This window comes from Rhamphochromis longiceps, linkage group LG1, assembly GCF_057381845.1.
Source record: "Rhamphochromis longiceps isolate RC_006_pf linkage group LG1, R_longiceps_female_GT1.1, whole genome shotgun sequence".
NCBI lineage: Eukaryota > Metazoa > Chordata > Actinopteri > Cichliformes > Cichlidae > Rhamphochromis > Rhamphochromis longiceps.
In genome coordinates, this window is record NC_140557.1 from 8,782,165 (window position 1) to 8,794,680 (window position 12,516).

The 12,516-nt window shown below is 37.5% G+C and overlaps 1 protein-coding gene across 1 annotated transcript; it reads left to right on the forward strand.

The window, feature by feature from the left end:
* Nucleotides 1-8,925: 8,925 nt before the first annotated feature.
* LOC146678246 (uncharacterized) lies at nucleotides 8,926-11,645 on the forward strand. Its single transcript, XM_085411940.1, has 2 exons — nucleotides 8,926-9,486; nucleotides 11,571-11,645. The coding sequence occupies exons 1-2, from the start codon at nucleotides 8,926-8,928 to the stop codon at nucleotides 11,643-11,645; spliced, it is 636 nt and encodes a 211-aa protein (XP_085268066.1).
* Nucleotides 11,646-12,516: the final 871 nt, after the last annotated feature.

The window sequence follows — 12,516 nt, forward strand, 5'->3', positions numbered from 1 at the left end:
TGGCTGATATCGAGGCAGTTGCTCTTTGAGGTCAAAGACAGCATGGTGCCTGGAAGTCCATGGAAGGACATGGCCATACTTGCTGCCAGCACCTCACCACACCACAGGGCACCTAAGATGTTAACCCTTCTGGAACCAGGTTGCAGCTCAGGCCAGAGTTTTGCAGCTTGAGTTAATTCCACAAATCTTACTCTCCAAGAACTTCATTTAAGACTTGACAACGCATTCAAGCCTTCATTTGTTACGTAGTTCGATTAAAAAGAATTGAAATCAGTGATTAAAAGTTAAAGAACTTCTATATAATTTAGATTGTGAAAAGTTTTGGAATTGCTTATAAAAAGTATATAAAAATAAGCTGCAGGTCCATGCAAGGAAAGACTTTGTAAATTATCAATAGTGTGCTGATTAAATGCATTAAATCATTTCATCAGCCTCCCATAACATTCTTTCACTATTCACAATGTCTTAAATACAATTCAAATCCCTTTAATCAGCACCTACTTCACACAGCTCTTTTTGAAATATTGTATTCATAGGGCAACAATAGCAATCATTTCAATGTAACCAGACTTTGTTAAGTTGTCTGAAAGATATTCCTTTGAATTACGTAAAAATCCGGTGTAATTTTTAAATAATGTATACGGATTGATTGTTTGTGATCAGATGGCTTTTTATAAGGTACAGTATATAAGTGCAGTTCACTTTATATTTTCTATTTAGACCACATTTCTTAGTAGCTTAGTGATTAATTATGTACATTGTTCATCACACGATGATCCTACAATAGACCATATGGTGGCTGTGTTATGTGAGATTTAGTTTTGTTGAGATTTAGCAGAATATCAATCATCAAAAAGGAAAAGGAAAAAGTTCCCTACATCCTCTCAAGAATTATTACCAAATTAGTCAATACAGCATGGCAGTGTTATATTACTTTAATGAATGGACAAGGCCATCATTTTTAGGGTGCATTTGCTACAAATTCACTGTTGACACAATGCATTTTAATATTATTTGTTAGAGGTAAATCCTTCTATTGTCAGATATTATCTGGTGTTTTAGAGTTTCATTTACATTGAACTGTTTATTATTCAGTCCTTGAATTCCTGCTTTAATTGAGTCAATACAAACACATCTACCTTGATTGTTATTTAATGTTTATTGTTAAGTGATTAATTCCTGCACTGCCATAATTACATCCACCCTCATAAAAGAAAATGAATCCCATTTTTGTTATTTTTTCTCTCCATATGATTAAACAAGAACCACAGGCAAAGGGTCACTCATTCAATTAGACTTTCATTTACCACATTTAATTACCCACACTCTCTGCCCTCTTTGACCCTGCAGGATGCCTCATATGACTAATGAATGCACTTACCTGATTTCCTTGCCAGTGAAATCACATCAGTGTCCATTTCCAATCATCTGCTCAGAGGAAGGCTGTAAAATTGGTGACTGAAGATTAAAGGATTTTTTGGGTTGGGGTGTGGTTGTGGCGTGGGATGAGTATATATTGACCAGGGCAGAGGTTTCAAGCAAGTACAGAAAGTCTCTGTGATGTTTCCAGCTGGCCACCTTACTCAAACCAGACACTTTGATCTTCCATAATCCCATGTAGCCACAAGTAGTCACAATTCTCAGTGTGTAGCAGCTGAATCAAAACTAGGCAGAAAAGTGTTCTAGCACTGAAATCAGCAGTATTCGCTGTGGATGGTACGTAAAACTGCTAAAGGGTAAAATTTAACATCCATTACCAGCTTCACTTACTGTTTATTCTAAAGCACAACAGCCTCAGTCCTGAAACTCTGTCCTGAAAAGTTCCATACAGTCAGAATCATCACTGTCGTCATCATATGGTTCAATGAGCAAGTCTCATACATGACTGACACTAACATTCAAGATAATTGAAAGAGATACTGGAGGCCAGACAATTTGCCACAAAGACTATCTGATATTGTTTTGTTGGTGATGTTACTTAATTATAATATAAATATTATCATATAATATTATACTGCCCCAACCATCATTGCAGCTAAACAATTTCAACATTGTGATGTCATATATTAGGAAAAGATATTTGCTTATATTAAAATTTCACAACATAAGTCGTGTGTTTTTTTTAAAAAATTGTTTAAGGTTGTATTTTGACCAGAAAGCCTTTAGTGTCCTATTCTTGGAAGACTGTGTTCTCTAAAGGCAGATTTTTTAGGTACAAATGCATATGGGTATAAATGCTCATCTTTTATCTGGCTTTTTATTACGAAAATTTCAAACAATGGTAAAATTTTAGCTAGGGCCAAATACTAAGCATCTTAAAATTTTTTTTAGATGAAACTGAAATTAAACTAGCTATTTTATTAGCTAGCTATTCATTCATTCTCTTCCACTTATCCCCATCAGGGTCAAGGGGGTGTTGGAGCCTATTCCAGCAACCATAGGTTGAGACAGCTAACTAGCATTATATAAAAAAATATCCACCCAGTTTGTGGACATGGTCTGGAATATTCCCCTAATATTATCTTAAATAGGGTTTAAAACAGACTGACTAGCTTTAGAAATGAGTCATTTTCTGGATCAGCTGATGATACCGTTTATTTAACCAGTATCATCTCTTACTTAGCTAGAAAATGTCAGTTATATAAAGTGCATTTTTTATGTGTGCAAAATATGCTCCCAACTGTATTAACTTGTTGCTTCTGCATAAAAATTCAAAAAGGAGGGCCTCTAGTAATAGCAACAGTATTATAAATGCAAAATAGAAAAATACCAGTGAAAACTGCTTGATAGTGGCCTGGAAGATTTTCTCGAAGACTATATTGGCACTTACCAATGCTAATATTATACACATCATTGATGTGCAGCATCAAATCACACTAGTTATTGCCACAGGGCTGCTGTGCTTTAAATCACATCTTTTATTCAGCTGCATATGCTACATGCCTTCAAAGAAGCAGTGTATTTACTTTAAGCAAAATACACAAGACATTAAGAATTACGTCAGTCTTGAAAGGTTAAAAACTAAAAGAATTCACCTCCTTAATACCTGCAAAAGAGCTCCTTAGGAAAACTTTAATAAAAAGGAGAGACACAGAGTTCATTACACTGTAGCTGCACATGATTGTCTGTCAGCTCCCTCTTTGACTTAATGAAAAGTTATGGCAAGTGAGTGACTTTATGAAGTGGTTTAAAGGAGTTCTTTAGCTCAACAAAAACTGCATGTTTTGCTCTCTTGTATAATTGGCATGTAAATAATTATGACTTGGAGTCCTGACAAAGTAAAAGTACTTAAAAACTGGCCTTAGAATCTGAGGAAATATGCAATGCTAAATTCAAATAGCTTTTTGCCATACGACAAATGTAGGCAGAATCAACCAGCTGTAGGCAGGATTATTTGCAGGATTTGTGGCCACGTTGTTTTTATATGTGATTTCTTCCAACAATTTTAAAATGAAAAAGACTTTAAGCTCACGTTTTGTATGGGTGTACAGTTGGAGTGCTCTAATTCTGAAGTATTATGGCTAACAGATAAATTGGATTAAATTTGGGTATGAGTCATTAGCTTTCAGCCATGTTGTTTCTTAATGAACTTATTTAGTAAAATTAAACTGTTGTCTTTTTTTATATACACTTGCTGGGTAGCACATTAAGTAGTGGAGTATTATTGCCTCAATATAACTGCTTTGCATTAAATTTTAAAGAGGGGCTCCTATTAATATTTAAGATTAAGCATTCAAGCAATAGTGTCTGACTATAAGCTCAGTGTGGATGTCTTTTAAAAAACTAAAGTTAACCCTTGTCTTCGCTGTTTCATACAAATAAAGATTAATTTATGGGGTCATTAAAAATTTACATTCCCATTCTACTCCTATTAATCAGTTCCTAATCGGATCTGAGGTGACTGCACATAGGCTATTTAAGCCTGGAATTATAGCAGGTGCTACAAATGACACTCCAGGGAACAAGGTTGGCCAAGAAATCACATTCAAAGTCATTCTGTATTACCATTTAATATTTCCTGTAAAATAGTTAAACTCGAATCAGGCTGTATATATTTGTTATTGTTATTTGTTATATATTAAGTTTAAGTATACATTGTACTGCAGAGACACAGAGTTTTGACTTGTGTCTGAAGTCAGGTTTCTCAATAAACATACACAAGTCGTACACTTGGTGAAATGCTCATCAAGTAAACTCACTGTACCTTGTGATGGAAGGAAATCATGAGTTTCTTTCACTATGAATCCACCATTTTATTCAGTTACAGTGTGTCACCAAGAGGTGGTGCTTTCACTGCAAAAACGTTGATGTATAGTTTCAGATTGTTTTGATAGCTTGCAAAATAGATTGATCCAAATCTAGAGTGAATTTGAGCAGTTGATCTTTTCTTTTTTTTTTCTTTTTTTCAGATCGCTAAAACTATTTCAGCAAACATTCCTTTTTTCCTTCATTTTAATCTAATCCAATGAAGAAATCTTTTCAAACTACAGTATTGTGCAAGAATGCAGAACCATCTCTTATTTCTTTATATTTTGTTTTTTGTTCATAAGAAGCCAGTGGTCCTGGTAATTTTTAAAGTGGTCTTCAGCAATACTTTTCCAGGCTTTCTCTAGGTCTAGGTCAACATTAACTGTTTTTTCACTCATTTTCAGTCCTGTAATGGTTGGAACAAGGATTCATAGGTCACTTAACACTGACCTATCATCATTCACACATAACCACCCCGCCTCCATCTCAAGGAATGAACATTGTTCAGTTCTTAGCAAAGAACTCATTTTAAATTATCATCAAGTCATGCCCACTAATATATGGCAGCATGTTCATTAATGTGTGTTACTAACATTAGTTTACGCTGGGAAAAAATTGTTATCTTTACAGGGACTCATGATGACAGAATCTAATAAAAGGCAGTTTGACAGAAAGTCTCCAAACCAGTCTGACTAGTGCGCATGCTTTCATTTTGTCAAAATTAGTATATGACCGCACTGTTCCAGGGTATTGTGATTTCCCTTTTTGAATTAAATCATGCTTTTCGTGGAAGGCTTTAGTGTAAATATCCTCCTCTGACCATAAAGCAATCCTGTTCAAAGCTCTTTGGACTTAATATAGTCTTCTTCTTCTTCTTCTTCTTTCTGTTTTATCAGAATTCTGCTAAATCAATAAACGGCCAGTATACAGTATGCAGTAAGCATAAAGTATAACATAATATACTGAATGTGAATTTGACGGCCACAGATGTGCATCTACCAACATGTGGTAAGTTAAGACACATCACCAGGAAGGCAATACTAAGCCTGCAGCCTGTTTTCATTGGGTCAGAGGTTCAAACATGAGCAGTATCATAGAGAATATGAAACAAACAGGCAGGTAACAAAATCAAGTTTGTGATCAAGTAGGTGTGGGTTTGAGTTCTTGATGCAGTTGGAAAGGTTTGGTCACGGAAAGGGAATAAGTAATGCTTTCTGAACCTATGCCCACAATGGCAGAGGTGTAACAGCTCTCAGAGAGAACATCTGCAGCCTCGTATAGTTGACTGAGACAGGCTGTGCTTTAAGTAAGCATTCCTTCACCCAATAAAACTGGCAGATTTCACAAAGCAAATAAGCAAAAAAAAAAAAGGCATTTTTAATCAATACAAAAAACAACACCCAAATAATGAACATATGTCTACTTTTTGTTCCCTGCCACATTATTTAGTTAACAAACACACACACACACACACACACACACACACACACACACACACACACACACACACACACACACACACACACACACACAGAAAAGTGTGTGTGTGTTGCTGATAAACGTCTCCTTAGTTTCTATTCAAATACAGTGTGGAAAGTATTTCCACACACACACACACACACACACACACACACACACACACACACACACACTGAAAAGTGTGTGTGTGTTGCTGATAAACGTCTCTTTAGTTTCTATTCAAATACAGTGTGGAAAGTATTTCCTTCTGTTATACTACAGAGACATAACTGAGCTTGCTGCTTTTGACAAAAGTTCCAGAACATTCTAAATACATGACAGGTAGTTTATTTGCATAGGTCTAGTAGCTGACTTTTTTTTTAATCACTATTGTAAATAGTTAAGTTGAGAAAATGTAGATGTGCATTTTGCACATAAAGCTTCAACCCCAAGTATTTTGCATGTTTTTTTGTGTGTTAAATCTCTGCTGTTTTGTCATCCAAACATTTTAGCAGGGACGTTTCTAATTAGCTGAACTTTACAGTAAAATACAGGAACTGTTCCTCAACAGCTTACTCCTACTTAATGAAAAAGTTAGAATACATTAGGAGATCAAAAAAAGAAATATGCTGATGTGGCTTTCCTAACATTAAAATCATATGTAGTCAGATATGTGCCAAAAGACATGTTAAAACAGTGGAGTGAGCTGGCAGCAATCGAGTTTGCTCTTGATATCTATCATTGTGACAGGTACAGTGGATTAATACAAGCACTGTCATGGTCAAAAACCCAAAATCCAGACTTTTGCATTTTTGGGGTATTATATTCTTATTTGTTATCAGATCTTCTGTTTGCTTCTTAGTATGTTTTTGCATCGCATCCTTGTCTTAGTTTTTTTTTCTGTTCCTGTTTATTCCCATTACTATTTTACTTAGGGTTTATTTTGTATAGACTTGTGTTATTTACCCTTGTGTTCTTCTGTGTCAAGTTAAGTGTGTTAGTGTCTTATCTCTGTTTGCTGTGTAGTGCATCCATTTCTGCTTTATCTTGTCTCCAGGGTCTGCTTTTGGGTCTTTTTTTTTCTTCTGTTGCTTATGACAGGGACTAACTGCAAACCCTACTTTGCAGTTCTACTTGTGTAGGTGTAAAAATGAAAACATGCACACTAGTCAGACTAGTTTGGAAATGTTTCCTGTCACACAGGTTTTTATCACATTCTGCTAACAATTGCATTTTTGTTCCCACCTAAACTGATTTTAGAAACACAAATTGATGAACACACTGCCATATATTAGTTGTATATTAGTGTGTGCCATACTTACTCCTTACTTCTGTCATAGTGTTACATATAACTGGCCTTGCTGCTTCTGACAAACTGTTCCCAAATATTCCAAACATGTAACAGGTAGTTTGTTTGCATGACACTAGCGGCTGATCATTACATGTAATTTGCATGAAAACCTGCAACACCAAGTATTACAACATGTATCTACTTTTTTTCTTTCTGTCTCTGTTTTACCCCAGTCTCCCAAACATTTTAGCAGGTAAGTAATTAGCTGAAATTTACAATGAAATGTAGGACCTATTCATAGGCACTCCTCCTCTTTTCACTGAGGATAATTTCAATTAGTTAAGGCAAGGCAAGGGAAGTTTATTTATATAGCACAATTCAACAGCAAGGTGATTCAAAGTGCTTTATAGAGACATTAAAAAACAAAAACAAATAAAAAGCATGATTTAAAATGGAAACTGACTTTGTTATTGTCCTAATGTGTTTTTCTAAGTTTAGGTCTACATCCATCACTACACCCAAATTTTTTGCCTTGTTGGTGGTTTTTAGGTGTATAGATTGAAGTTCTCTGGTGACCTGTAATCATTTTTCTTTGGCTCCAAAGACTATTACTTCAGTTTTGTTTTTGTTTAGCTGGAGAAAATTGTGGCGCAACCAGTCATTAATTTCCTCAATGCCTGTAAAGGGCCTCGATCTCAGATGATTTGTGTGTCATCTGCATAGCTATGATAGTTTATTTTGTTGTTCTTTATAATCTGTGCTAGTGGGAGCATGTAAATGTTAAACAGAAGGGGTCCCAAGATGGAACCTTGTGGAACTCCACATGTGATACTTGTCTGCTCAGATGTGAAGTTGCCTATTGATTCAAAGTATTTCCTGTTTTCTAAGTATGTTTTGAACCAGTTTAGTACAGTTCCTGAAAGACCTGCTCAGTTCTCCAGTCGTTTGAGTAATATGTTGTGGTCAGCTGTATCGCATGCTGCACTGAGATCCAGTAAAACTAAGACTGACATTTTTCCACTGTCTGTATTCAGACATATGTCATTAAACACTTTGGTCAGAGCGGTTTCAGTGCTGTGGTTCTGTCTAAAACCTGACTGGAAGGTATCATAGCAGTTATTCTGTGTTAAGAAGTAATTGAGCTGTAGAGAAACTGCTTTTTCAATTATCTTACTTAAAAATGGGATATTTGAGATCGGCCTGTAGTTGTTCATTTGTGTCTTGTCAAGATTGTACTTTTTCAGTATATGTTTGAATACAGCAGTTTTTAGTGCTTCTAGAAACACACCTGACATTAAAGAAAGGTTGATGATCTGTAACAGGTCTGACTCCAAGGTCTTTGAGACCTTTTTTGAAAAAACCTGTTGGCAGGACATCTAAACTGCAAGAGGAGGAGTTCAGTTGACCTAAGATATCCTCCAGGTCTTTGCTGTTAATAGGGTAAAACTGTTTCATGGTGTTTAAACAGTTTTTCGGTGGACACAGTACATATCCTGAATCTGTTGTTGATGTACCAATTGCTTGTCTAATCTTTTGGATTTTGTCTGTGAAGAATTTGGCAAAGTCATTGCAGGCCATGGTCGAATGAAGTTCAGCTGCCACTGACACAGGAGGGTTTGTTAGCCTTTCAACTGTAGCAAATAAGACCCGAGCATTATGACTGTTTTTGGTGATGATGTGAGAGAAGTAGGACCTCCTTGCACTCCTCAGTTGTAAATTATAATTGTGAAGTTTTTCTTTATAGTAATAAAGTAATAAAGTGAACTAAAGTGAATCTCATTTGGCTCTCAGCGAAGGCGGTCGCACTTTTCTCCTCTCCTCTCCCTTATCTTCCCTGCTTAGCTTCTTATGTCCTTATCTTGTCTCGTGCTTTTTTCACTTCCCTGGAACACTCTCTCACAGTCTGTTTCTAAAACCTAAACAGAATTATGGATTTGATCAACTGGTCTCTGAATGCTATTGACACCCTTTTCTCAACGAGAAGTCTGGGCTCGGGAGAGCCCGAGTGCCCTGGAGGGACTTTCCCTGCCGGATACACGATGGACAGGTGGCAGACATGGAGGATTGTGTGCCTGGCGGGATTGTCGATCGAGGACGCTGAAGATATCTACCTATTCGGAACCATGATAACAAGGTTCTTGCTGATCGGAGCTGGCTTGGCCCTGGCTTATTGGAGAATTAAGAAAGCGGAACCGGCTGTTCAAACCCCCCCAAGGCTGCCCGCTGGGATTGAAACGATGGGACGAGGTGCAGCTTCTCAGAAAGGGCTCACTGAATGCAGCATGGTTAAGAGCTTGGAGGCGCTAACGGCTGCAGTGAAGGCTCAGAATAACACCTCTGAGCGTATATTGGGTTACATCAGGGAAGAATCCACTCGGAACAACACCTCTGGGCGGAAGCTGGATTACATCGCGGATCAGTTGGCTGCGGTTGTGAGGTCTCAGAATCTGCTCTGTGAGCAAAAGACTGAAAAGACCACAGAATTGAAGGTAAATAACATCATGGAGAAACTCGCAGCTATCCAACCGGAGATTGAGAGACCAGTGTCGGTGTCGGAGTGTTAAAAACAGCTTGAAATTCTCATGGGTTGTTTGTAAAAGAAAAATCACCATTATGATGCGGCTACCCCTTCGGCGCCAGCTGTGGGCTCAAGGCTGGAGCCTAACAAAAACTCCCTGATAACGACTGTGTCGAGTCTGTTCCTTCCCATTCCATGCAAGGCCACCTGAGTTGGCTGGTAGACTGTTTACTTAGCCTGGCAGGGCGAAGGACACTGTCTGAGCTGAACTATGGACACGCACACACATGCACTTACACTGATAAGCACACACTCATCCCCCTCCCTTTCCAAATGCCTCCGATGCTTGTTTCCTGTGGGTGAACACGGCGGGTCTATGTGCACTGGAATGGTAGCGCTGTGCAGGGCGGCTGCTGTGTTCGCTTCGGATTACTCCTCACCCCCCACCCAATCCTGTGGCTTGTCATGTCTTTTACAATGTTGTGCTGTGGACATTTATGTGCTTTTTGTGCAGAGGAGTTTTTTTGTTTCCTGTTCTCATGCTGTGCTACCATGGAATCACAGCATGAGTAGAGGTCTCTTTTTTCCCTCTTGTACTTTCCCATTGTAGTGTACATTTCAGTGTTTTTCTGTAACGCTACCGATCTCCGACTTGTATCCCCATGTAATGTCTGTGTTGTGTGTGTAAGGTCGGGGGTTATTCACCACACTGCAGGGCAACCTGCATGTGGTGAATAAAGCTTTGATTGATTGATTGATTGATTGATTGATTGATTGATTGATTGATTGATTGATTGATTGATTGATTGATTGATTGGCTTTGGATTCTTAATGGCAACTTGGTTCCTCTTTTATAACCAGCAGAGTAATTGGGGAAAAAGTAGTTATGCTTTTAAAAAGTACCTGTTGTTCCTCGGGTAGGAACGCTTTGAGAATTTTAATTTGGCAATTAGAACTAGAGGCAATGAAGGAATTTTAATTATCAAGGGAGTTAAAGTGAAACTTTACCAGCTAACACATCTTTCCCCTGCAAACAAACTAGCTAATGGCTAATGGGTTTTTCAGGTCTATTTTTGACCTGTACACCTGTTACTCTGTCTAATCCCAAACTAGTCAAACTGGTTGCCTTAATATCATATTTTGTGCAGACAACTGTGACTCCCTACAGAAGATTCCCCTTGACTTTGAGGATTACTTAAATTTTGCTCTAGCATTATCATGATGCTGGCATTTCTAATACAATGTATTTGATGGGTTGCCATAAAGAGATTTCTGTTGCCTCACATTCCCTGGATGGACGGATGGACGGATGGATTGATGGATGGATGGAGATTTGCTGTGTCCAGATGTTGCTTTAGTCCACTGCCACTTCAACTACTCTTATCAACAGCTCAGAATTCTAGGATTTCTCATGAAAGAGATTAAAATAAATTATAAAGACAACATTATTGTTTTGAATATGCACTCTCACACCCTAATATTTTGCTTCAAGCTTTTGTCATGTAATTGTAGCCTATGCACTTTGTTGATCAACTTGTGCTTGCTTACCAGTATTATGAAATTAAACGTCATTCACATTACCTATTACATCACCAATCTTCTAGTTTATTTTGACTTAATTATTAAATCTCTAGACTGGTTAAATGTTTTCCTATGAAGATGTGAAAGAAAGGAAAATCAATGTTTTGGTGTCAGTTCTGTGAGTGCATCTTTAAATTGCAATAGTTAATTGTTAGTGACAAGACAAACAGCAATCAGGCTACATGTCATCAAATATGACATGATATAGACAGGTAAAACTAACGAGCAGTGTTGCAGGCAGAGACATGGTGAATAGAATGCAAAATTTGACAGTGTAGTAGGAACAGATGTCCAAATTAGTTGTGTTGCTTGTGGAAAGTGAAATTCCTATGTGTGTGAATTGTTGTAGCCTTTCTGTTCAACAGATCACTTAAATTTGACTTTGAACCAAAACAAATGAAAGGCAGCTGGGAGTAGACACGGCAGAGTGTATCACTCCTGTCCAGTATGAAGTTTTGCATCCACTAACTGCAGCTCATAACCTTGCTGCGAAGTAATCCAGCTCCACTGGCATCAAAGCAACAACAACAGCAGCTGCTACCACTTTGAAGAGCTCAAGCCCACTTAATGAGTCTGGTCAGGTGAATTCAGTAATAGCAACATAATAGCTATTAGCTTGTTTTATGTCTTAAGTAGTGTCTGTCAGCATGAAAGAATAAAAAGGCAAGTCAGTGTAATAGAAATTTGATTGATTTTCCCTCAGTGGTTTATTCAGCAATCTTTTAACTCCCTCTAGCTACTACAGGTCAATAAAAAAGGCATTGTGTATATTTGACCATTTGAAATATTATAGATTCACATCAAATCCAATTGAGATGTTTTCATTTTTAATGTCATACTTTACTTGTTTTAGGAAATAACTGAAACTACACATGTACAGTAAACTTGCAATATGTTCTGGAACATTTGACTGTCCTGGCTTTTTTTTCTCCAAACAAAGCCACAAAACAAAACTTTAAATTAAAAAAGGATTAAGCATAGACCCCCCCCCCCCCCCCCCCCCCCCCCCCCCGGCTTGCACAGACATCAGAATCTTTTCTGAAACTTCTCAAATGAACTACAGCAGGCATTCATGAACACCAGTGCAAGATGTACATAAAATCCAGCTGCCAAAAGGTTATGGGAAACAAAACGTGTGTGATTAGCTGAAATATTGACATGCTACTCCCTTACTGTACTTGAGTTAGAAGCTAAACTTGTCTCTCCTCAAAGCAAATATTTACTTAAGTATTAAAATGTGGAAATTGGCTAGTCATAGTTGCGAGTAGAAGCAGAAGTGAACCATACTTAATAACCTATCTAGTCCTATCTAAATGTGTTATGCAGACAAATTCATAACACAGTTCTTTTAGAGACAAATTAGGTTCTATCCAGTAAAATTAAACACTGGAAACAAACTCCCCTTCTTCAAAAATTTCCA